Genomic DNA, 26,131 nt, shown 5'->3' with positions numbered 1-26,131 from the left:
ACTTGACTTTATACTATATATATATCGTTACACGCACGACTTTTAATCATAATCATCATCACTGTATTCTTCCTTCCCATGATCCTCTTCTCCACCATCTACTACGCCAGAATCGCCCTCTTCTTCTTCCAAGTCCTCGCACGCGTCGATCCAGTCGGAATATATGTCGACCGGCTGACTCAACGAGTTGATGGCGGTTTGGAACGACTGACCACAAATCTTGCAGTGTAAAAGACCCAATGAGTTCTTCTTGTCTAAAGTGCAAATGATGGACTTTTCATGGTTGCAAAACAAACAGTTGAATGTCGTGTCCAACGTTTGCTTGACCTTCTTCACGGGTTTCGCCGACGACTTTCTCTTTCCCATTGTCTATTAATATTGTTGTTGATGCCTGTTGATGGGTAAGAATAAGAGTTGGTGTAGTGACAATCTTTGAATGTCGCATAGATCACTACTATTCTGATTACGTAATGATTACATAAGCAAACTGGCCGCTTTACAACGATTGAAGACATTAAGTACCTCGGTCTAAATACACTTAACACGGTAATACAACTCTAATTCTATTATCTATATGCCCTTTAACGCTTCGGCAACACTACCATTTGCAGGGAACAAGACCATGCTTCTTTGTATTGACCGCAAGTCTTCCATCTTAGCATACAACTCAGCGTACTTGGGTGCAGGAAGCTTGGAGTCTTTCAATCCAGCTATAGCCAAAGCCATTCTGTTATTGAGCTGTGTCCATACAGAATAGTCCGATGGGAACAAAATAGCATTCCTTTGCCAAATGTCCTTTGCATTGAACGTCCCCATACGTTCATTGATTTGCGAGAGCAATGAGGGTATAAGTTTCCGCTTGTCATTTTGTAGTTCTTCCAACAGAAGACACCGTAATTCATCTTTAACAGCTTCAAAGTATTCACTGATGTTATCAACAAGTGCAATACACCCAAGAATAAGTACAACTAACAATGAGGACCCATGGCTCTCAATGTATGAGAACAATTGATCCAATGATGCTTGTTTGGTGTCTTCAGTTCCCAAGGCATTCAAGATTTGTGCAGTCAAACAAATCAAGGTATGATTATCACCATGGGTGGTCAAAATCTCTTGCAATTGCTCCAAGGCTTCATCATATTGTCCATCAAAAAACAAACTTAAACCTATGACTATCCGTGCCGAAAGAATCGTATCGAGAATAGCTTTAGCTTTAGCACTATTATTATCATCATCTGCTTCCAATGCACCGACAATTTCCATACTAAACTGAGCACATTCGATGGCATTTTCATAGTCTTCATGGCCAAGGTATACCCTTGCTAATTGTGCTCTGGTTTCTGCAATCTCTAAAGCCGTTTTGGTGTTGCCGGTTGTGTCATACTCCTTTTCAAGCAACTTATAAAGTCGTTCACCAACAGTGATAGCATTCCGGTAATCCTTACAACGTTCACTGATTGATAAGGCAATCTTCAAAGCAATCACATCATTAGGTCTAAACTTAAAGTATGAAGTCATGGCAAAGTTGGCAATGGATAATTCTTGGGCAGTTTCAACATCTCTCAAGTCACTAGAATTACTCACAAGTCGCTTATTAATAATGCATAAAGCATAAAGCAACTGTGCCAAATGTGATCTTCCATTGGATACAACATATCCATGAATAAATAACCGTTGAGCAGCTTCAGCATCTCCAGGTTCCCCAGAATTTTCGGATGCAATTGCCTGACCTAACCAGGGGAACGATTGAAGTGGTGCAACAGATTGCGCCCGTAAAAAAGTCTCTTTTGCTAATTCAATATCACCATACTTCAAATATAAGGTGGCTAAATTACACCACACAGAGGCGTCTTTAGTTTCAAGTGCAGATGCCTTAATGAAACAATGCTGAGCAACCAAGGCATTAAATGGCACATATGTATTCCCAAGTGCAACCCAGAAGGTTGCATTCTTTGGTTCCAATTGAATGGCTCTCTTGAAACATTTCAAGGCCAAATCTCTGTACTTGGTAACTTCATCGTTGAGTTGATAAGCATCATAATACCCTAAACCCAAATTGAAGATTGCTGCTGCTCTCACACTATTATTTCTTCTTATTGGCAATGAGGCCACTCCCATTTTACCAGATAGAATTAATGCTCTCAAAACATTATCCTTCATGTCATAATTTTCTTCTTCCATATTGAACACGGTGATATTATCAACATAGGTAACCTCATCAATGAATTCCTGTTCTGAATCCAGATGATTTAAAATACCATCACACACGTGAAATATCTGTTGCAACTTTTCCTGTGGTACTTCATCTAATCTTCCTTGGATTACAAGAAAGACCCGAAGACAATCACCTAAAGCCTTCCACAACATCTGTGACTTCAGATCTATTAAAACACTTTGATATATATAATCAATGGCTTGGATAATAGCTTCAGTTGCTCTTCCAAAAAAGTTTCCTTGAACCAAGTACTTTGAGGAGGCCAAGAGGGACTCATAAATCGCTGCCAACACAACGTTTTCCTTTGGTGCTAACTCTAAAGCTTCGAATAAAATGGCTTGACCAATATCATACTCTCCCATGTCACATTGAACCTTCCCCAACATATATTTGATTATCCAAGAATCTGGACTCTTCTCACTTGCAAACGTGAACACCTTGCTTGCAGCATCCAATCTACCACAACTAGAATATGCTTCACCCAACCCTATCCAACATTCCAAGTCCATCGAGGTCATTCTCAAAGCTGCTTGAAACCATTCGATAGCTTTAGCATCATCTTGCTTGTTCAAAGCGGAACACCCAAGAACTCTATAGGGCCAGGATTTATCTTCATCCTCATTGTTAACGCTGAGCAAAAACCTTCTTGATCTTTCGGATTCAATGATTCTTTGACAAATGATCTCGGCCACGTCCCATTGATTCTTTGCTGTGAAATCTTCGACCAAGCATTTGGCCGACGAGATTTCAATAGCGTCTAACTCAAATGCCTTGAAGAAACACTTGGATGCTCTTGCAGCATCGTTATATGCATCCTTGTAGATGAAACCAAGGAAAGTATAGGCTCTTGCATTATTTTTTGAATCCTTAAGTGCTTGGATTAAATAATCATAAGCTTTCTTGATGAAATCTGCATTGGAACCATCTTCCTTAAGATATGATCTTGCAATCCGACATTCAATTGCACTTCTCAGTTCAAAACTCCGTACACTTGAACCTTGGACCAATTTAAGAGCTTTTTCCAAGTTCCTTCTACCAGCTTCAAAATCTTTTAACATGATCTGACACCACCCAAACTCCGAAACAGCATCCACAGAATCGGGTTGAAATTCAAGAACTCTAGATAGCAAAGGTGCTGCCTTCTCATAGTCTCCCATTTCTATCAAAATGACTGATTTCCCAATAGATGCTCTAACATTGTTTGGTTCATCTTGATGGACCTTGGCATATAGTTGAAGTGCTCTGGGATAATTCTTTGGAGCTTCAAAATAAGTATAGACAACTGCTTGGGAACACAAGATGTCAATTTTGGAATTTAAAAGGTCCATTCCCGATGTCCTTTTCCAATTGGCTAATTGCTTTACCGTTTCTTTACACACCGTATAAGCGTCTTGATACTCAACAAGATGAAGGAGGTAAGTAGCAAATAATCTACCTGCCAATATACTATCCTTTGCCTCGCTATACCCTTGCAGCATCAATTCGAGTATTTCCTCTGCTGATAAAGTCCTCATGCTAGTATCATTCTGATTATCACTGATTTTGTTACTATTATTCTGAACAGTACTCTTCAAAAGTTCAATTTGTTCAGTTGTGAGACCCTCTACATCATCTAGCGATTGAGGAGTCGTAATATTCTCAGAATTCGTGGTTGTTATTTGTATCTTTTGAAGAATGCTGTCTTTGTCTTCAATGGTACAAATGTCAGACATAAGATATGCCAAAAGTACTCGGGCCAAGGGGTCCAGTTCATACTCCCCAATGAAGTAAACCAAATTGGATATATTCAAATCAGTAGCAGCAAAGCCATTAACATCACATAAATCCCAGTACAACCTCCAACAATGCAAATTTTTGGTTTTGATGAAAACCATATCATCCACAAACTCTTTGAATTCCAAACCAGCTTCTTTTGTTTGATGAACCTTGAGTAATTCTAGTTTGTATGACAAGTATTTATCTTCATACTTTGCTCTCAAATCATCATCATCTGTTATACTTAAAAAGAGCTCATACAATTTAGGTAACTTCAGATGTTTCCTAGCATCCCAAGTTTTATCCCGTATTATTTGCTGTTGGGCAGCAGAAAGGTTTGCAGAAAACTTCATCCGTTCCTTTGCAACTATAGTCTTCACTTCTTCATCTTCCTTCTTACTGAAAAATTCAATTGCATCTCGAACATTCTTATTCATGCCTCCAAACATGCGATCTTGTCCAATCATATCACCCAAGGACGACCCCAACCCCGGGATGATGTTATTCAAATAAATCTCGTAGAGGACCTTGTTCTGCTTATAATTGTTACGGTTCAAATACTTTTGAAAGTCATTAAGAGTATCATAAATGTTAACTTCCAATTCAAACTGTAACTCAAGATACTTTGTTAGCACGTCAAAATACAATACAAAGTCCTTACCCTTCAGAAGAAACTGATAGAACCCTTTCCAAGCCAAGGGATTTTTCGGCTCAATGTTAATGGCTTTTTCAAAGGCTTTACTGGTGTCTTCAATGTGACCAACTTGTTCTTCATATTTAGCTAAGAAGATGTGCCCAAAATAGTTATTCGGTTCCTTTTTCAAAACGAATTGGATTTCGTCATGAGCCGTTTCAGAGTCCTTTGAATCCAACGCAGCCTTTGCCGCCTTCAACGCTTTCTTGATAGCCGACATGATGAAGAACGAAGCAGAGAACAAATAGAGGCATAATTAAAGGTAGAATATTTGGATTGTCTATTCATATCAAAATCGGTAAACGAACGACCATAAATAAAATATACCAGGTATAGTCAATAGCTGTAGTTTAATAAGGAGTGTTGATAAGTGTTGATAAGTAGTGTTGAATAATAAGAACCAATCTTATGAAGATCATTGCATAGTCATTCATGGCATATGGCCATTGACTGAAAGCCATTTAACTTCGCCGATACCTTTACAATTCTTCTTTGTTTCGTCTTAGATCTTCGTCTTTGTTAAATGTATCAAGAACTTACTTGTAAGGCAATGAAGGGCACTTTCTTTAATAACAGCTAGGACATTATGCAAATGTACATGATGAAGCCTATTATTACTACGATATAAGTATGCTACTAACTTAGAATACGCTATGTTTCCACACCCAGCGCTACCATATTGGAAAATTTAACGGTAGCGCTTATATAATAAGACCATCTCAAAAATTTATAAGCGATGATTATGATCTTCAATTACATCTAGTGAAACTGAATTGAGTTATAAGGGTGACTTGGCACCGTAATGCTGCAGAAGAATAACCAGATACCGGACTCTGCACGGATTCAATCACCGCTCTCATATCTTTTCAGTAGTGTTGCAACTACGCATCTTGGAGAAGTGGCTGTAGTGCTCATCTCTACGTTGATTTCTCATGGACGATTAACATGTCGTGAATTATCACAACGCAGCAAACTTCTGATGAAGAAGACAAAACAAGGGTTGGTTTCCTTGGTGCAAATGAATTGTGTTCTTCATTGGAAGGAAGCAGATGGGTCTATATATTATTCATTTGATGAAGATGGAATGTTTGTTCTTATACATGGAGGTGATATAATTCACCATTTAAAAACCACATATAACGATGAGAACGTAGCAGAAGTGGTTCAAAACATTATTGCACATGGTCATCTTTCATTGAACGATTATTTGAATCAATTTGAACTTGAAGAACGTATTAGCAAAGAGAATATGTTTTTACGGTTGTATAATGATGGATGGTTAGTTCAAGTAACACCATTATCGTTCAGTCCATTGGAAGATGTTTGGCAAAGCATATATCAAGAATCATTGAGGAATACACCAAGAAATGCCACTACTTCTGAGATCAAAAGAGTCAATGAAGCTAAAGAGGCTTCCAGAATAAGATTCATGGAAATGATAGACACAAGAGATAACCCTAAAGATGCTCATATAATTGACCATGGGGTTCAGAAATTGAATCCTGAATTGGTGGTCAAGTTTAGTTTATCGAGATATGAAAAGCATTTGCGTACGGAGTTGTTAGCTGGACTCATACGTCTGAGAATAGGACCATTAACAGCAGAAATATTCCGTCATGGGTTGAAGATTGTAGAGAAGAATTCACCAAACAAAAGACACTATTTACTTAAGATTGACGGCATTATCAATGACCCAACAGATGAACAAGAGTTTGTGAGCAAAATTGAAAATCGGTTAACGGATGATCGAAAGATTGTGTTCACCGTAAGAGAGTTGCTTGCACGATTACCCAAATCAGATGAGCTTGTATTGGATGGCTCCATTTTGACGGAGAACTTTGCCAAACCATTCAAGCGGAGAATGGAAGACGATGGACCCCATATTTCCAAGAAGATAAAGTTGGAAAGTGATAGTAATAGTAGTAGTAATGGTAACGATTTTAATCCTACTACCATTGCTTTAGCTGCATCTGCATCTGCTGCCGACCAAGACTTGAATATTGTATCACATCATTTACGTCTATTGACAGCACAATCTTTCCTTATAGAAGTATCACCAGGAAGCTTTGCGGTACCATTCACCTCGTTAACTGAAAAGTTGAGAGAACATAACTTTGAGATGTTAGTGAAATCTACGTTGGGACCAAGTAGTTTCCGGATATTAAGATGCCTCAAGAGGTTGAAGTTGGGAGACGAGAAGCTGATAGCCAGTGAAGTGTTTCTTAAGGGGGAGGATTTGAGAAGTGCCTTATACAAGTTGGTACTTAATAAAGTAGTAGAGATACAGGAGGTACCTAGAAGTGCTGATCGTGCTGCCTCAAAAACATTCTTCCTTTATAGACACAAGCCATTCACAAGTTACCTGTATCTTAAGGAACTGCTTTGCTTTTCTATGGCACAATGTGTATCGCAGGTACAAAAGTTCCGTGATGAGAATAAGCTTTTACTTAGTAAGACAGAAAGAGTTGACGTTAAGGGGTTTGAGGAAGAAATGTTAATGGAACTGGATTTTAAAGCGTTGCAGAAACTTCGTCAAAGAGAGCTTTTCAACCTTGGTAAGTTTAATCGAATTAAAAGCTTGTACAGCATATTTCAATAGCAATAATAGTACGAGTATTATAATAATAATAACAATTATTATGTTTGGGTACGTTTGACTAGTTGACGTTAGCAGAACACCCGAGTATATTTGCCTGATTCAGTAACTGTCAAGTGGAACATGCGTTATTGTTTTTCACACCAATCACATAATATACGCATCGCCTAGCAGAGCAAATCCTTAACGGTACTACATACAACTGCTTCCATATTGGGTTGGTGAAACACATGCAACCAGTTCTTGGAATTTTTGACCTTGTGATCGTTTCACTGATCAGTCTAGGCAATTTTTGATACCTTTTGGGACTGCGCGTTGTGCTACTTGCGGCAGCGTTTAGTTGCAGCGCACCTGGCGGATATAATTACTTCACTTACATGAAGTTTACAAAACTAAATGAAATATGTGCTTACAATGATGATACTATTAGTAAAAATGATATTAAGTATTATATTAAATGGTGTATAGCATTCCAACATTGGAAATGCATAAAACGTACACGAAAGCTGGGGCGATAGTAAACAGTTTAAAAGTAGAGCTCAAAATGTACAGAGCATTAAAATCTTTTCAGTGGGTATTTGACCAACCGAGTTCTTTCACCTACCATTATGCAAATTGTTTACTGGTCAGCGTCTTGACCAGGGTTGGTATCCTCGTAGTTCAACATCTTGAAAACATACCAACAAGTGGCAGAGATAAAAGAGCCCAAGAATGGACCAACCCAGTAGATCCAGTGGTAACCTGGGAAGTAAGCAGCAGCGACAGCAGCACCCAATGATCTAGCAGGGTTCAAACCGGCACCAGTGTAGTAAATACTGATCAAGTGACCAACAAACAAAGCGACACCAATGACGAATGGTGCCATAAAGGTAGCTCTTTGCTTTTCAACAGCAAGGAATAAGACAGTGGTACACAAGATAGAAGTAGCGAACATTTCAATGAAAACACCTCTAGCAATAGAACAACCACCACCTAAAGCGTTGGCAAACAAAACCTTACCTGGTGTCAAAGCAGCAGCCATACCACCAGCAGCCAAACCACCGAGAAGTTGAGCGATAAACATAACAACACCTCTAATTGGAGGAATAGCTTGGGCCAAAACCAAGGTAAGAGTGACGGCAGGGTTCAAGTTACCACCAGAGACTCTGAAAAAAATGAAAACAGAAAACATAACACCGAAACCGAAACCAAAGGCGATCATAATTATTCTGGCTGGGGTGGAACCCTCACCAGTCTTTGGAATAGCAGGGTCATGGTTGGCAACTTGAGCAATCATGTAAGCAGTCCATAAGAACAAAAAGGTACCAACAAATTCACCCAAGAAGGCCACCAAATGGTTTTGGATAGCAGAGTTAGTTGGGATCCGAGGCTTGGTGTAGACCTCAGGAGATTGAGATTCAGGATCGTTAGCCATTATGTTATGATGGGAGTGTAAATATGACGGTATTGATGGTTATGAAAAGCTCCAACTCAAAGTGATCAAAATTAAAATCGAGGGATACCATGTATTTATACTTTTCATTCTTACACATTTGCGTCTACAAGCAGGGGGGTTTGAAAGGGAAGAAGCGCATGGGAACCAAAAAAAAGTTTCTAAGAGAAAAGGCTAAAACAATCCAGGCTGGAAACAGTAAGTCTGCCAGAAACAGGAATACTAAACCTACCAAACCGAAAAAAAAAAAAATTTCATCTTGCACACGGCGATAGTTCCTTCGTTCCATCGTTTCCTTCGGGAAGATATGCATGCTATTCCAGATATGCATGCTATTCCAGGTCCATTGTTGAGGTAATAATTACTACAATTGGCTGGTTATCATACACAGACACTATCAATCTAGCTTCATCCCACCACCACTGCACACAAGGGTAGGCTTTGCGAAAAAGAAAGAATATCATCTCAAACGTGATCTCGGCTTAGTGATGCACGGCATGTTAAAGGTTGAAAGCTTGTAAATAGTGTTTGATGAGTGAGTGACACCTGTTTAACAGAGCCAATACTTAAGAAAACATACGAAGAGAACAGAACAAATCAAACAGAGCAAGAAAACAAAAATAAGAAAAAAATGGTTAGGGAGCTCATGTCAAAGTCGTGTTGAAAATTATAAGAAATGACGTACTACATGAAATAAAATCGTACAATGTAATTGACTTCTTTAAATAAATACTTGGAATTTTCGTTATGTAAGGAACGATCGAGTGATTATAGAAGGTCACTACTATTACTATTACTATTACAACAGGGCTACCTTATCCTGACCGTTAAATATTTTTCATTTCATGCATGGAGTTTTTTCTTGGACCGGGATTTAAGAGCTTAATATCCGAGGACAACATGAAATACCCTCCCTCGTACATAATTATGATTTCATTGGTCATTGTAGTAATTTAACCCTTAGTTGAAATACGCACTAAAAATTATTAACAATTACAATTATAAATACAATAATTGATCTCTACTCCTTTCAATTAGCAATGATACCTCAATTCTCAATTGAATGGTAATTGCAATACTTGCATTCTGTTCCGAACATGATGAGATTCAACCAATTATTTTATCTTTCTTTGTAGTTGAAAACCTTTGAATCATTAACGTCATTAGGCTTGGCTTTCCACTAATGGAGTGGTTTCTTCCAGAAATCAATGCGATGCGAACTGAAGAGTAGCCCAAAGTTCAAGAACCATCAAAGGAACAAATGAGGGTGCACTACAATTCCAGAGGCTTTGATCCCATCGCCTTCCAAAAGGTTTCACATGACAACCGCTCAACATTTTCTTACTAAAAATAGTCTGTAGATCCTTAGCTCCGCTATGCAAAGTCCTACATAGTATCAGCTTAAGGTATACATAGAGGATGTTAATTTTTTATTGAATCTCATCTCATCGTACCCATCCAAATTCTCGATCAAAGAACTGTTCATGGAACAATAAAGGAAGTGGCCTTGCATTGATTTTAACAATATGATCAAATATTATTAACATCCCCACAGAAGGTGTTGTGTGCATAGATTGTGTATGTGTGTGTCCACTTGCTGGTAGATATTCTTGTACAATTATTTGTTCGTATTAGGTAATGCACGAAGCTCTTTTTCAGAATCCAGTTCAACTCAATTCAACTCAATTCAATTGGATTCAATTCATTTATATTATTATTACATTTGACAGTAATAACAATAACAACAATAACAAAGAAATCTATTGTTATTCCATTTCTTCTATATGTACCACAATTGCAATTGGCTTGTTACCATGATGATCGGCCCAATTCGTGCATACAGTGGATGGTGTAGTGCTCGTTTACATTTCTTCCTAATTGGGATGAATTGAACACTTGAGTGGTCAGTCCCTCAGAGCCATAGAAAGCTTAAATTGTGGTGGGTGGTGTACAGTGGTTCCCTTTAATGTTCATACATGGTCGTGTATTTTTCATAATATGGTACAACTATCGTTACAAGTGCCAGGGAATGATCTTACCTACGTATAAATTATTCGTAATATTAGTTCTATTGACAGCTAAAAAGGCTTCGTAATAAGCCTAAAAAAATTGCGTAATTAGCCTGATTACGAAACTCTTCTTTACATTTTTACTATATTCTAATTTATTTGCTTATATAATGTACTCTTTTCTTTATTCTACACACTGATTTTTTACTCGTTTTAAATATACTCTGGATTTTCTGACCATGATATAAAAAGATACCTTGTTCAAACTGAGATCAATATGGTTCCCTGCGTGCCTACAAAACCCTTCATAGCTTTCAGTTGTGTTTTGTAAGATGGCTTCCCTCACTCTTTCTTTAAGCTGTTCCTTTCTACTTAAGTGTATTTTTTTGACTCTTGCTTTGCATTCCGACCATAACTCTTCAATTGCGTTTAGATTAGGAGAAAATGGGGGTAAGAAGATAAGTTCTAAACCACTCAGAACTACTAGAAACTGAATATAGCCTTTCTTATGAATTGCAACATTATCAAGGATTATATACTTCAAATCCTGGAGTTCTGTATTTTCAGCAACTTGTTGGATCACTGAATCCAAGAATAAATAGAGATCACCCGCTGTAGTTCCTATAGGGATCGATTTTGTAGGTTGATTATTTGGATCTAATTTTCTCTTCTTTTGAGGAAGGTTTCGGAGTTCTGGATTTTAAATCAATACATCTTTTACTCGAAATAGCGCCTAGGAATGAAACATTTACTCCTTTTACCTCTGGTACTTTTACAATTGATTTTTCTCCCACTAATGATCAACCATACTCTCTTCTTGTTGCAATATTAGATCCAGCTTCATCTATAAAAATACAGTTTCTACTAAACTTCAAAATAAGTCGCCCATTCAAACCTTTCCTGCTTGAGTTCTTCCAGATCTCTTCTTATTGGCCACATTGAGATTCGTTTAAGACTAAGCTTACGATTTTTTGTTGCATAGTTATGCAAGGTGCTAAGTTTTACATTGACATATTCAAAGTTGGCTTGCTGTCCTTCCAACATACGTTGCAAAGTGCGCGCTGGGTGTTGCACTATGCCTTGTAAGAATTCTTTATGTTCATCTGAAAGTAGAGGTTTCCGTCCACATTTCTTAGGTTACTCCTAGATACCATTGACCTCCTTTACAACCTTTTTATTCCAATTTCATCTCCAAGTGAAGGCTGTCTGTAAGGGGATATCACAAATACCAGCCGCTTTATAGACAGAACAAGAACAAGTTGCCAAAAATCTGGAGACCTTCGGGATAGTATATATATGGTCCTCAACTGTTGATTTCCAATTGTGTATTAGATGTCACCTCCACTTCAGAGGCTATCTCTACATCAGAGGCTATCTCTACATCAGAGCTGATTTCCACTTTTATCTCTGGGCTTATTTTTAAAGGAACACACACATCCATTTCAAGAGAAACACCAATACCATTGGTATTCCCTACATTATTTCCCAGCACACTTTTACACCTTAACGTATGATTGGTATCATAATCGGTATCAATACCACTCTTCTCAACTTCCATATTTCTCTGGTTCCTATTAATTTGTACTCCTTATAACTAAAACAACCAAGGAACCACATTCACACTCAAGAATCATTTTATCTTCTCCAAGATTAGATGGGTTCCCAAGAGCATCAACGTAACCCTTCAGTGTAATTTCAGCTCGCGAATCCATCAAACAAATACTTTTAGAGTTAACTTAATTATTAACAAATGTCACTTATGCATGGAGAGGTTCTATTCTAAGGAATATGCCCTAATATCTATAGTGCGCTATTTTTGGGTATCTTTTTAGTCGTTGATTTAGCACTTGCTACCCCTGTACGAAGCCTTTTTAGCTGTTATTACGTAAAATTATATCTTTATAAGAAATAGTAAAACTAATATTACTACGAAAAATTCATACGTAAGGTTTGAAGATTTCCTGGTACTTGTAACGATAATCATACTACCATATTATGAAATATACACGACGTAGTATAAACATTAAATATAACCCTATGTTAAAACTATGATAGCAAAACCAAGCAGAGGCAGCAGTTTCTTTCATTTGTTTCTTTTTTATCACAGTAGCAGCAGAAGCAGCAACATGAAGTTTGGTGCGCATCATCAAAAATGCTCTTATCTAGAGCTACAGCTTCTATTACGTTGACTACGATGACTTGATGCAACAATTGAACAAGGGATTGAAGATTAACGGTAATTTATAGAACAAATGATTCAGAGGAAGACAATAATGGGCTTCTCTTAGGTAAAACCACCATCTATGTACTTCGTATATCATCCCGCCCAGTCTAGTATCCGAAACCGAGCACTGAAGGTAACATTAAAAGGAGAATAAATATATATCTCACAATACCACCACTATTATTAGGTGCTACTCCATTCTTAGAACTTGCTGGTACAGCTACAAATATCTGACCTGAAAAACATACTAAATCTTCTTCTGTAACTATTGTGCGAGTAGCTACATTACCGTTTGCACTATTGGTACATTCCATAACCACTGTATTTCCCTTTCCCATTGTGTTTGGTAAATTTGATATTAAAAAGATGGTAGTTTTGACTCCTATTCTATTGATTATATTAATCCTTTCAATATAGATGAAACAACTCTCAATTTATATTCCTCTCCCACTTTCTTCGTAAACTTCAAGACTATTGGAGAACCAAATTACAAGAAAGATAAGAAGAATATATGAAGGATAGCGTTCGAAAATGAAAAAAAATATTCTAAGACCAAGCGCCGTGGACGGCGTCACAAGTTATTTAGGACTAAACTTACAAGATTATATGGAAGGTGCCCAGGGCATATCATTTAGAGCATAAATTGTGTGAAATTCAAGTATTTTTTTTAACTGGAAGAAAAACCTTTGCTTAAACCAAGGTTCAATTGAAGTTGAATAAAGTAAACGGACTTAGTACATCTCTCGTTTTCTCGCTTGAGTTTACAGTCGCTGTACAATCTAGTGATCTACAAGTATCGAAGCGGCCTGCAGACATTATGCATCAATTCTAAAGTGGGTAATCTAACATACGATCAGCCAGGAAATATCTTTTATTATGCTTTTGCTTTGTTTAATTGAGATCTCGAGGCTTTGATTCGTAAGTTTAAATCAATTATCTACAGTATCTGTTTCTCATAAGTTGTAAAAATAAGGGAATCAGAGATTAATAAGCCATATTGCCTGTGAAAAGCTCAGTTGGAAATGAAACCCACATTTTTCCAAACTTATCATCCTCCCACAACCTTTTTAAGTTTTGTCACCATATTGAAAGGCTGTTAGATAAAACTCAAATATAGGTGAAATACATCAGATGAATGATCAGTAGTTTGGGTATGTTCAAATTATATTATTTGTAATTTATGCTGCTTCGTAATTTTTACGAGCTGATTGGTAGTTATGAGCCTTACTTAAAAAATACAGTTCTAAGTATTCAACAGGTAAAAGCCCATAACGTTTTCTTTTGCTAGTAAAAATACTAATTATCAAAGAGTAATGAGCAATTGTTAACAAGCAAGATGACTATTGCTTACACCAGGGTACCTTTTGAAGGCCATAAGTTGCCAAAATAAGGTCAGAGAATCTAGAGTATATTTGAAACAAGTAAATAAAATCAGTATGTACATCATATAAGCAAAAAAATTGAAAATATTAATCAGAGTTTCGTAATAAGTTTTCAGGCTAATTACGAAAACTTTTTAGGCATATTACGAAGCCGTTTTAGCTGTTATTACGTATATCTTTAAAACGAAATAATAAAACTAATACTACGAAAAATTATATCTTTATACGAAGTAATAAAACTAATATTGCGAATAATTTATATGTTAGATATAAACATTCCCGGCACTTGTAACGAAAATTATACCATATTATGAAAAATACACGACCATGTATGAACATTAAAGGGAACCACTGTACACCACCCACCACAATTTAAGCTTTCTATGGTATATTTCCCCTTCTAACTCAAATTCACCAAGGTCATGTTGTGATTTCAAATACTGAATGACCATGAGGGGAGATGTCACAAACATATAGAACTTGGCTTGGCACAATCCAATTCTAAATCAATGATACCCTTCTGCTTTGGCTATTCTCAAACAGACCTTTAAGTAGGTACTATTTTCCGAATTGACGAATTCCTTTTCATTTCTGGCTCCACTGGATCTGTTTCACAAATGTCAAAGTATGATGTGTCAACGAAGGCTGGTTACGTAACCGTAGATTGACCTTTTCTTGGAATGCTGCAGTTTTACCATTCCGTTTATGATCAAACATAAATAAAGAAGTGTGTTTAAGGTTAAATCCGGGGTAAATGACTTGACAGACCTGATGATAAAAGTTTCGTACCCAACTTCCTATAACAGTAAGTCATGTCCGAGACTGTAGATTATGCCAGTTTATTACATAAAGAGTATAATCTGGAAAAGTGAATGTTTGATCATTTGACGACATGTACGCTCTATTGGAGGTCGTGGGCTACTCGATTCTAATCATCATAGTCATCATCATCTATTGTTATGGAGACCAAAACACAATAGTAAACACGGAATAAATCTGTTTCCCTCAGTGAAATAAGAGGGTAATCAGACAAGTCTAAATGTGTTGGCGATGTCAGAGGATTTGATCAATTGGATAGACTCGCTAGATAAGAGGTTCAAGACCTTGCTACACAAGCAGAACCATCAAGAGGAAGACTTGAGACGACAACAGCAAAGACAAGCAGCCGAGGAACGAGAACGATGGGAGAGTCGAGACTCGGCGTCCATGTATGAGATAGACCATCAGCAGTTTGAGCGATTGGGCCAAACACTCGAGAAGTACATCACCATGCCACATGCACAAGCAGCTGCTACAAGTAGTGTCGATCAACAGCAGAAAGTACGACCAGAAAATGATGAAGAAGAAGGAGAAGAAGAAGAAGGAGAAGAAGGAGAAGAAGGAGAAGAAGGAGAAGAAGATGAAGAAGATGAAGAAGAAGAGGAAGAGGAAATGAACGAAGAACATGCTGACGATTATGAGGACGATTCAATCATTATTTTGGACTCAGATGAAGACGAAAATGAGCAACCAAAAGTTGATATCAAACCCCACACAGTCGACTATGAAAGCTTCGAAGAAGAATTTGAAGGTCTTGATGATGAAATCGCCGACGTTATTCACGAAGACAATGAAAATAGAGAACAGGATGAAAATGTACTTGAGCATAATCAAGACCAAGACGAAGTCGTGGATGCAGAGGAAGTCGAAGAAATTGTTGATGACGATGGCGATGACAATGTCGATGACAATGAAAACGAAAGTAATAAAGAGTTTATGGATAATTCATATAGTTCAATGGCTGCAATGGCCTACATGCAAGTCAAAAGGGCCAATGTTCCAAAACAGACAACTGCAGTCCATTCCTTTACACAAGGACGTAAAGAGGATAAAGATGACGAATGTGTAAGCGATGAAATCGACGCTGAAAGTGACGAGGTCGAAGAGGAAGATGAAGATGACGAAGATGAAGAAGATGAAGAAGAAGAAGATGATGATGATGATGAAGAAGAAGATGAAGATGAAGAAAATGATGACGAAGACGTAAGTAGCAAGCTACACAATTATCAAAGTCACCCACATTACGCTGGCAAAGTCCCTAGAAAAGTACCTCGACAAAAGTCGATCGTTTCAACTAACGATCAGGCAGAAACTGATGATCGAGAAGATAGTGAAACACCCTATGGGTATGAGGATTATAGTTCACATAAATTTGACCATATAACTAAATCTTTCAATGAAAATTTGACAAGTGAGAGGATAGATTCGGATGAGTTATCTGATTCTCAGAAGTATTATATTGATAGAGGTGGCGAAGAAGAAGAAGAAGAGGAAGAAGAAGAGGAACAAGAACATACTGAAGAAGGTTCAATTGAAAGTCAAGAAGAGGAAGATGATGATAATGACAATTCCATCGAAGAAATCATCATTGATAGCGAGGATGAGGATATTGACGACATTGATCAATACAGTGACGATGAGCATGTCTTGGTTGCTCAAAAAGCTCAAAATGGTTTCAGTAATCAAGAAGTTACTTCGCCGCAAGAACAAGAGATAATACGAGAGCTTGATAATGAAGCTAATGAAGCCTATGATTATCACAAGGTTCTGATGGAACATTCACCTGAAGTTAGTGAAGGTCCAAGTGAACTGGAAGCTGATGAAATTGACGGTGATGATGAAAAAGACGAGGACGAAGAAAATGTGGATAGAGACGAAGATAAAGACGACGAAGATGAAGAGGATGAAGTCTCACAAGGAAGTAACAATTTAAATGATGATAAGGATAATGATAGAGAGACTGATTTTGAATCTGAGGTCGAGACTAAGGAGATTGAGTTTGATTTTCTGGTTGCTGAGAAGGCACTTCAAAACGTGATCTCTATGGAACACAATTCAGAACCTACTAGTCCCAAAGAGCATATCCAAGACGAACCTATTAACTCAGCTGAGGGTCTGCTGATGAACCGTACCAAATCTCATGAGAGTATAATTGAAGGCTACGTACCACCTCCTGCGCCTATATTTAAAACCATTAAAGAGTCGTCTCCCGAGGACGTTCTCGAGCAGTTAAAGGCAACCGAAGAAAGATTCCACATTAAATTGAACACGGTGAAGGAGTTGGAACACAGACTTTCTATGACAAATACTGAAGAAAATGAAAAGGAATCATCTGCTCATGAAATCAGTCAGTTACGATACTCAAATAGTCCTGAGGAAAGTGAAGACTTGCAAGAAATTATCTTGGATACAGAGAAATTAGAATCCAGTGATGCTTTCAAGTCAATTTTGGCTCCTGAAGAGAACATGGAAGACGTTGTAAATGAAAGAGTTACAGACGCTGTCGAAAGGGCTGTGGTAGAAGAACTAGGAAATGATCCTGAAAGTGAGGAAGAAGTAATACAGGCCGATATTGAAGAAATTAAATCCCACTATACAGGTGAAGAAGTATTTGAGTCTAAAGGTGAGACACAGGATGATATTTTAGATTCTATGCAAGTGGACCACCAAAAACAAAGCGATGATTTAAATCAAATTAGAGAGGCTATAGAAAAGAGATTTGAGAATAACTTGAGTCCACAAAATCAAGCAAGAAAAACTACGTATTCTGAATCAGAAAGCAGTTCTGATATTGAGATAAATGATCCAAATATTCATGATGAAAGTATTGATCCAAAGAATATTTCGAATCCCAGTAGTCATGAGATTCAAGAGCCGTCTGCAATAGACCAGGAGGAGTTCCTACGTAGGACAACAATTTTGGAAGAAGGTGATTTGGTAACTCCCAACTCATATGAAAATATGCTAGAAGACATTAGAATCCATGGTCAAGATTCAACGTATGGTGGTAGTTCTCGTGTTGTATCTGAAGGAGTTCTCTCTAAATTTAGAGCCCAAGTTGACCTGATTTCGAAGCCGGAACTCGACCGGATTTCAGATACAGATGTTAGTTCAGAGGAAGAAAGCGAAACTCTTACTGAGTCGTCCATAGGGGAAGAGAATGAGGACTTAGGCACTAAGCAATCCTCCAATACTCAAAATGAGATTCAAAAAATTAGTGATGTCTTACCAGATGAGGTTGTTATAGTTGAAAGTAAGACGGAAGAGATCAAATTTGAACCTGATTTAAACAATTCTGCCTATGGCGTAACGGACGATCTTCAAGCTAAGATGGATAGAGAAGTTGAATTTCATGAAGAACAGAGAATAAGGGCTAACAGTGTACAACAAGAGGATGCCAATGTGTTTGATTTGTATGAGAATAGACTTCTGCCAGGACTTACGCATGTGGATGAATCGGTAGTTGAAGAAGAAGAAGAAAAAGATGATGAAGATGACAAGGAGGAGGAGGATACTTCAAGTCCTTCAAAAGAGAAAATAACTGCCGAGGCAGTCGATGTCAATTCAAACTCCCAAGGAAGTGATACCAAAATATCATTAACAGAAGACAATCCAAATAGTATAGACATGAGTCTTTTGGATACGAATAGTGCTCCATTCCATTCTTCCTCTTCCCACATTTTAGAGCTCCCAACAGTTGAAGCTCAACTTAGTGATAGTTCTGATAGCAGCTTTGAAAGAGAGGAAATAATTCCTCTCCGAATACCGTCTCATAGCAGTGTTTTCTTTGCACAGCAAGCGGAGAAAAGTCAGAGCGGAGATGACGATGAGGAAGATAAGGAAAAGATGCCTACAGAGAAGAATCTTAAGGAGGAGAATCTTATGGGGAAGGATCTAGTGGTGAATACCAGCTTGTCACCTGATTATGATTCTAACGGTAAACATGAGAAAATGGAAACTAAGGAAGAGGATGCTAGTAATGAGGAAGAATTCGATGATGAGAAAAATGCTGACATCAAGGGAGACGATGCCAAAGAAGATGTTGGACGGAATCTTTTTGTTCCACTTTGTATCCCTTCACTTAAGAGTGCTTTTTTTTCTCAACAATTAGAAGACAACCAAGAAAGGGGAGAAGGCACTAGTAGAAATAAGGAAGATGAAGAAGAAGAAGCTGCCAATGTTGCTGCTGAAGAAGAAATCGAAGAAGAGGAAGAAGTGGAAGAGGAAGAAGAAGTGGAAGAGGAAGAAGAAGTGGAAGAGGAAGAAGAAGTGGAAGAGGAAGAAGAAGTGGAAGAGGAAGAGACTGAAGCAGGAGTCAACATTGAATCGGAAGAAGAACGTGTTGAACAAGACAGAACCAATGGTGATATCATTGATACCGTTGAGAATAGTTCTTCTGTCGATCGGGTAGCTCTGCTTCAGATACCTTCAAATACAAGCTCATACTTTATCGAACAATCATTGAAGGATCCAGAAGATTTTGTACAAAGTGAAGAGGAAGAAGAAGAAGAACAAGCATATAAGCTGCAAGTCGAAGAGGAAGTTGAGCAGTTAAAGGAAGAAGCCCTTTTTCAAGACACGGTCAAAGAAGACACTGAAGCACAGACTAAGGTTGTTCCACTTCGAATCCCAACACAGAATAGCGAATATTTCATTCGGCAAGATCAAATCGAAGAGAAAAGAGAAGAAGAAAGCAGCAAGTCGAACGATGGTGGTCAGGAATCAGACGCAGAAACTCAAGCTGAAACTGAGACGCCTGTAGAAGGATCTTTGTCAACACCTATGACCACAAATATGGATCATGAGGATAAGACATCTACAAAGCGACAATTCGACGATGACATTGGAAAGAATGAAGATGGGAATAAGAGACAGAAGTTAGTTTGGAGTATTATTCCATTGACTTGGTTTCAAAGGACTTTGTTTAACGAGAACAATGAACCATTTAAGCAAAGTATCGATGATTCCAAGGAAAATAACAATGTTGGACAAGAGTCCCGAACACTGCCACAAGAGGATGAGAATGTGGGAACAACTTCAGAAACCATGGAAGAAGTGAATGAAGCGAAGGAGGAAGAAGTGAATGAAGCGAAGGAGGAAGAAGTGAATGAAGCGAAGGAGGAAGAAGTGAATGAAGCGAAGGAGGAAGAAGTGAAGGAGGAAGTTTTGAAAGGTCAAGATCAAGAACAGGAACAAGAAGCTGTGAACGAACATGAAGATGAACAAGATCACGAAAAACAGTTTGATTCACCCACACAAAGCGATGAAGATATTTCCAGTATACCTATTGGCTATTCACCACTGAAACATACAAGAGAGTACAACGATGATTGGACCACCATGCTCCCACTTGAAGTACCTAAGTTAAGAAGAGTCGCGCGTGAGTATTCCAGTATTGATGAGGTGCTTGATTCAAGAGAACGGTCGTCCAGTCCAGAAGCCCGGGGAAGAAGAAGCACACGGAACTCTTCCAGTGGATGGTTTGGTTGGCGTACAACCTCGTCAGACGATACTTTAGCACTGAGGACTCGGTCCAAGTCACCATTGAAACTGACCAATATCCGGGATTTGACTCTTGATTCCGATACTCCTAAAGTCCGATCGCGGAAGAGCTCGGCCAAGGAAGTCAATTTTGATCAAGATCAAGAACACAACGATCAAGATCACGATCAAGCATTCGGCAATGGACCTCCACGCAAACGAACCAGACGAACGAGACGGCTCCAATCCAAGCTCGACGGACAAATCCACAGGTTAAATAAATAAATAAATAAATAAATAAATAAATATATTACTGAATAAATAAATACTATTTACAAGACTAACTTTATGCTATATGGGCCATTGAGAACTCATAGACCCCAAAAAAGATCATGTTAACGAGGAACGACCTGGTAACAGAAATGCCTAACCCTCGGTACATGTTACGTTCTAGTTTAGGGAACTTCAGGACCTTGTTCTGCTTTTTTGGCAATGGGTCTAGACCTTCTTGTTGTCTCAAGATCTTGGTGACTACTTCCTTCTGGATCAATGCCTTTGCGGTGTCGACGGGGAAAATCAAAGTCCAACTCAACACCCCAGAAAGACCACCAGCGATTAGTACAGACAAATGAGACGGCGAATCAAAGAAGAGTTTATTAAGGGAATGTTTCCCTAGCTCATAGATAGAGAAATAAAACCCGGACGAAAGGGAGTCTCGAAGGAAATGGTATTTGTATCCTGAGTACAACCCCATGTACCCTTCGTTTCTAATGATGATCTTGATGATCTGTAAGGTGCTTGGAGTCTTTGTGAGTCGTTTCTTGGGATCATGAGTGTCTATCAGATGCTGTCTTTGAACCAATTTGAGGATCTGAGAGTACACTTTGGTGAACTCGAATGGACACGCAAAGAGTGACACCCCCCCTCCAGCCATGGATCCGGATATAAAACATACAGGGATGTTTCTAAGCAACGGGTGCGTTCCAACACTATCTCCGTAGAGCAATTGGTATGTTTTAGGTTTGAAGAAGGTAAAGATAGAAACCCCAAGTGATTTGGAAAGGGAAGTAGACACTAAGGGAGCCCAAATACCTCGGTAGAAGCCTCGAATCCCTTCATGAGAATACGTCTTGCGTACACAGTCCCAATAGCTACTAAACTCTTTGTGGGTCTGCATACGAGTCTTGACCGTGTCCATAGGAAATCCCATCACTGTAGAGACGAATGATGCTGAGTACGCTAAGATAGTGGGTCTCCACGGTTTGAGAACCTCGGGGAAAACATACACTGCTCTTGCATGATCAATGTCACCGGTAATAGCTGGAAGCCCACTGCTCATGATCAGTAGAGATTAGAATGGCTAATGGATGATTATGAAATGTATCTCCGAGATAGCGACCTTTCTAGATCGGGGTTCATCACCTTAAACGTGAAAGCCCACGTGAAGAGTCACGTGATTCAAGCGATGGAACCAACTAATACAGCGGTGGTCTCATATGGTGATATGATACAGCTAATGGAGCCTATCCTTTAGTTTATTTGTAGTGATTTTTATATTCCATCTATAGTTAAGGTCCTTGTCATCATAGACACTGCACTAGAAGAACATACTAATTTTTAGCAACCATATAAGTGAATACTATACAAGAACTCTTACTTAATACATTACATCTGAGTATGCAGTATATTGAAATGGCCAACAAGTGAGGTTGCTGCATCCAATACCCTCAATGAGTTTTAAATCCTTGTATTCCCTTTATCAAGTCATATAACACTTAAGATTAAGTGGATTCTATTGTCTATGCATTGGTTAGAGCAATCTGGAGCACAACCTGATAAAATACATGTTTGTTATCTAATGGCTTATACATGCCGCACCAGAATGCTAGTTGGTTCTTATGGAACGCAATCAGTCTTTATTGAAATATTGGCTGAATGTAAAATTTACCAACATAAAATGCTTGAAGCAGAATGCATTTGTTTATACTTATCAGCTTGTTTTAGGAATAAAACGGGTATTATGAATTAACACGAGAAATTGCTATATCTAATAATCGCCTCTAGTAGGATTGATCTATACGGGTAGCTAGTATTACAGCTAACTGCGATCTACATCTGCTTGAATGAGGAATTTGGTTCTGCCAGTGCTTAATTCAAAGCATTTGTTCTACTGATGGGAAGATATGAAACGTTGCTGATGTGTTGCATTCTTTTCACTTCCTGCTTACTTAATCGGACACCTGTTCACCAAATAGCAAAATGTCCGCTGAAGCTATCTCTGGAAGTGACAGGCTGTACCACCTTTGAGTACACCATCTTAAAACACAATGAAAAGCACTGTAAGCCCTACATACCGCCAAAACGTATTGAGGCTAATGTATCAGCAGATCCTTCAGCAGTGCTTTTTTTTCCTTCTTTTTCATTATCCATTATTGGATGTTTTTGTAATTACCCATGGGTCCAAAATTTGATGAATCGCGCCCATGTTGGTCAACTTTAAAGGCTTTCATATGGTTTGTGTTTGCTTGTTTTTTATGCAACTATAATTTTTGCCGAAGAGTATTAACTGCATAAATAGAATTTGGAACCATAGCTTAAAATGTGGTTGCAAAAGATGCGACCACAAAGCTTAATGTTACAGAAGGCAAGACTTTATGTCGATCTTTAACGTCAATGTGAGCTCCCAAGATGCCAGAGCCAGAATGGGAAAAAATTTAACTATTTGAGAATAAAAAAGTGAATGAATATGGTAGTGAAGGAGAAGAAGTTGAGGTGTCTGTAGTCTCAGTAGCTGTCTGGGTGGTAGCAGATATAGGGATGTGAAACAATGAACTACATCGTCAAAATCTTTGTAGTAATTTGTTCACAGTCGTAGTGTAGTTTATATGAATAGTCGTGATAAACTTCCACAGGTGTTGGGTCTTTTGTCTAGCCAGAATTTATGAAATGGTTGCAACAATCTTTGACTCTACTAATTCCCATCTTCGAGATTGAACAAGCATAAATCGGAGCCCATGGTAGTGATCTCGTGATACATCACGTGACAAACAAATAGATATAGCACTACAGTCAAAATCAACTTTTCTCTCTACTTCATTTTTTACATTGTGGGTTTGCAGTAGTGTGTGCCATCATTATTATGTACAAGCTGGTTGCACGTCATATCCAATGATCGTGTCTTGTATGTAACTGTATGTTTATGTGTTTAATAACCTCTTCTCTTCGCATCTCTCACTTGGGCCATCAAATCCTTGAATCCCTTGGAGAAGTTCCGTCTCCACCATTCAGATTTCAATTGTTTTCTATATTTTGCAGGACGGATGTATCTCTTTTGAACATTCTGTAAATATCTCACATTGGTTTTTCTTAGTGTCAGTTGAAGCATTCCATATGTCAGAGCAATGGAACCGTTTCTGACATCAACTGCTGTACCAGCTTCTGGTCCGGAGATACGAATACTCTTGGCCACATCTCTTGGATGCTGTAAAGTCCGTGAAAATAAACTGGGATCTTCATTGGATCCATTGATATCAGCTCCAAACAGGAATTTGGCATCAAACAAGTTACTCTTTAATAACGTATCAATGTCGTCTGCTCCTCTGCTTTGTTTCTTTGGTTGGGCATTTGGTGTGTTACTTTGATCTGGCTTGACCGCGTCCCTTAACTCGCTCAAAATGGAGTTGTGACGAACGAGTGTCGCCCGTTTTATTCCGTTACCAAAGATACCTTGACTTATAATTCCTCTGAACATCTCTAGTATTAACTAACACTTTAAATGCTTAATTGCCAATGATACTAGTTAGTACTTCAAGCTCGAAAATTTTTCACAGACACTATTTGACTGGTACAGACACGACTATTGGTTTCATTAAATCTGGGGTTTAGTTGGGAATAGTTGACTAAAACCCTAATAACAGAGCATTGCGTATACTACAAGCAAAGTCAAATAATAATTGTCACAAACCAAGAAAGGCTATATGATTTCTTTGTCATTATCATGTCTCATTTTGCTTTGTCTGTCACCATATTCCCTACTTAATAGGTTACCCGGATGTAACACAAAATCGGCTCTATCAATGATAGCCACTATCACGAAACCAATTGCTAATAAATTATAATAGGATCTTGAAAAAAATAAACCGGAACAGTTCAAGATAAGCGCTCCTTCTCAAAAAGTTCCAATGTAGTACATAACGTTTACAACTTGCAATTCCGAGCACTGGATGACACAACGCCTGGAACATCCGATCATGACACAAAAGCAACATAGTTGCTATGCTATGGATGTACCTGAGGATGGAACCCCTACAGTGAAGAAGCAAAGGCATGACATGAAAATCAAAGGGCCTTTTAAGTTATCAAAGTATTTCAGATTCAATTCGATCGGACTAATTGTGGAAATATAAGTATTTAATGACGTCAATTGTACAGACTACAGTTTTTGAGTGCGATGATGTCATGGCCTATGTAGTGGATCAAAAGAATCAGTTTATCGGAGACACTCCTATTTGGAGAGGTAGTTTCCGGATGATTGAACAGGAAGCTGAAGACACTAGTAATACCAATGAATCGCTGGAATTGACTCAGCATCAGTCTCAGTCTTCGTCTCAATCAGGCTTAGTTCCAGATATCAAAAGGGTCCCTTATTATCTTATGAGGTTAAAGATGGAGTTATATAACGAGACACTGTGTGGGAAGATATGTCCGGCAGGATCACGGAGAGATGAAGTATGGGCTGAATTATGGTACAATCCCCCGTCAGAAGAGTATCAGTGTACTATGAATGGAGAAGACTCCGTGTTAAGCTTGGGGGGTGGGAAGTTCCGTCTCTTAGTCCAATTACCTGGTTCCGGATTTCATGTTGTCCCCCGAACACAACAACAACCACCACAGCAACACAATGTTCACTTTGTTCAGGTTGCCATAGGATTGGCTTTCACTCGTGAATCACTGAGGATTGAATTTGAAGACTATATGAACCAATATAAAAGACGACATCGGAGTTACCAACAGTTTTATAGTCTGCCCTTAAAGCCGCGAACGGCTGGTCCGAACGCCAATACTCACCACGATGGAAACTCTGAAGAATCATCACCAAATAACGACAATAATAACTTAACTCCGCAATCTCCATTACCACCAAAATCTAAAGTGCCAAGAGTTGAAAATAAAAGGAAAATATATACGGCTTCTTTCTGCCAACAGGGAGACGTGATAAATGGGAATGCTCTTCAAGAGAACTTGCTTCGAATAGCAATGAGTCTCGGGAACCTTAAAGGAAAAACAGACAATAATACAATGACTCCAGAAACAAAGATCCTGGTGAAAGCTATCGAGGATTGGAATGCTGATTCTGGAGCTGACTCTGATTCAGCGACCACTAGCGCCGGTGCTAGTGCTGTTACTGCTGAAGAAGAAGAGGAAGACGAAGAAGAAGATTATGATGATGATGGAGGGTTTGGTGACTTCGTATACCCACAAAAAGCTACACAAAGTTAATACCACTCATTATTATTATTACTAT

The 26,131-nt window shown here is 38.4% G+C and overlaps 8 protein-coding genes across 8 annotated transcripts; 3 read left to right on the top strand and 5 right to left on the bottom strand.

Annotated features, from left to right (window-relative positions):
- Positions 1 to 42: 42 nt before the first annotated feature.
- KQ657_001048 (uncharacterized protein) lies at positions 43 to 366 on the bottom strand (the record flags this gene model as incomplete). The annotated part of the gene is made up of 1 exon (XM_043191861.1): positions 43 to 366. The coding sequence occupies one exon, from the start codon at positions 364 to 366 to the stop codon at positions 43 to 45; it is 324 nt and encodes a 107-aa protein (XP_043048833.1).
- Positions 367 to 570: 204 nt separating this feature from the next.
- Positions 571 to 4,884, bottom strand: SKI3 (SKI complex subunit tetratricopeptide repeat protein; the record flags this gene model as incomplete). The annotated part of the gene is made up of 1 exon (XM_043191860.1): positions 571 to 4,884. One exon carries the CDS (start codon positions 4,882 to 4,884, stop codon positions 571 to 573), a length of 4,314 nt encoding a protein of 1,437 aa, XP_043048832.1.
- A 725-nt stretch (positions 4,885 to 5,609) lies between these two features.
- Positions 5,610 to 7,263, top strand: RPC82 (DNA-directed RNA polymerase III subunit; the record flags this gene model as incomplete). Its single annotated transcript, XM_043191859.1, is given in 2 exon segments — positions 5,610 to 5,614; positions 5,634 to 7,263. The coding sequence occupies 2 exon segments, from the start codon at positions 5,610 to 5,612 to the stop codon at positions 7,261 to 7,263; spliced, it is 1,635 nt and encodes a 544-aa protein (XP_043048831.1).
- A 616-nt stretch (positions 7,264 to 7,879) lies between these two features.
- AQY1 (Aqy1p) lies at positions 7,880 to 8,674 on the bottom strand (the record flags this gene model as incomplete). Its single annotated transcript, XM_043191858.1, has 1 exon — positions 7,880 to 8,674. One exon carries the CDS (start codon positions 8,672 to 8,674, stop codon positions 7,880 to 7,882), a length of 795 nt encoding a protein of 264 aa, XP_043048830.1.
- A 6,445-nt stretch (positions 8,675 to 15,119) lies between these two features.
- KQ657_001044 (uncharacterized protein) lies at positions 15,120 to 20,892 on the top strand (the record flags this gene model as incomplete). Its single annotated transcript, XM_043191857.1, has 2 exons — positions 15,120 to 15,175; positions 15,342 to 20,892. 2 exons carry the CDS (start codon positions 15,120 to 15,122, stop codon positions 20,890 to 20,892), a joined length of 5,607 nt encoding a protein of 1,868 aa, XP_043048829.1.
- A 61-nt stretch (positions 20,893 to 20,953) lies between these two features.
- On the bottom strand, positions 20,954 to 21,946 carry KQ657_001043 (uncharacterized protein; the record flags this gene model as incomplete). The annotated part of the gene is made up of 1 exon (XM_043191856.1): positions 20,954 to 21,946. The coding sequence occupies one exon, from the start codon at positions 21,944 to 21,946 to the stop codon at positions 20,954 to 20,956; it is 993 nt and encodes a 330-aa protein (XP_043048828.1).
- A 1,866-nt stretch (positions 21,947 to 23,812) lies between these two features.
- Positions 23,813 to 24,358, bottom strand: KQ657_001042 (mitochondrial 37S ribosomal protein bS21m; the record flags this gene model as incomplete). The annotated part of the gene is made up of 1 exon (XM_043191855.1): positions 23,813 to 24,358. One exon carries the CDS (start codon positions 24,356 to 24,358, stop codon positions 23,813 to 23,815), a length of 546 nt encoding a protein of 181 aa, XP_043048827.1.
- A 662-nt stretch (positions 24,359 to 25,020) lies between these two features.
- Positions 25,021 to 26,106, top strand: KQ657_001041 (uncharacterized protein; the record flags this gene model as incomplete). Its single annotated transcript, XM_043191854.1, has 1 exon — positions 25,021 to 26,106. One exon carries the CDS (start codon positions 25,021 to 25,023, stop codon positions 26,104 to 26,106), a length of 1,086 nt encoding a protein of 361 aa, XP_043048826.1.
- Between the last annotated feature and the right edge of the window lie 25 nt (positions 26,107 to 26,131).

This window comes from Scheffersomyces spartinae, assembly GCF_019049425.1.
Source record: "Scheffersomyces spartinae strain ARV_011 chromosome Unknown scaffold_13, whole genome shotgun sequence".
Classification (NCBI taxonomy): Eukaryota; Fungi; Ascomycota; class Pichiomycetes; order Serinales; family Debaryomycetaceae; genus Lizanozyma; species Lizanozyma spartinae.
This window is presented reverse-complemented; position numbering and strand designations above follow the sequence as displayed.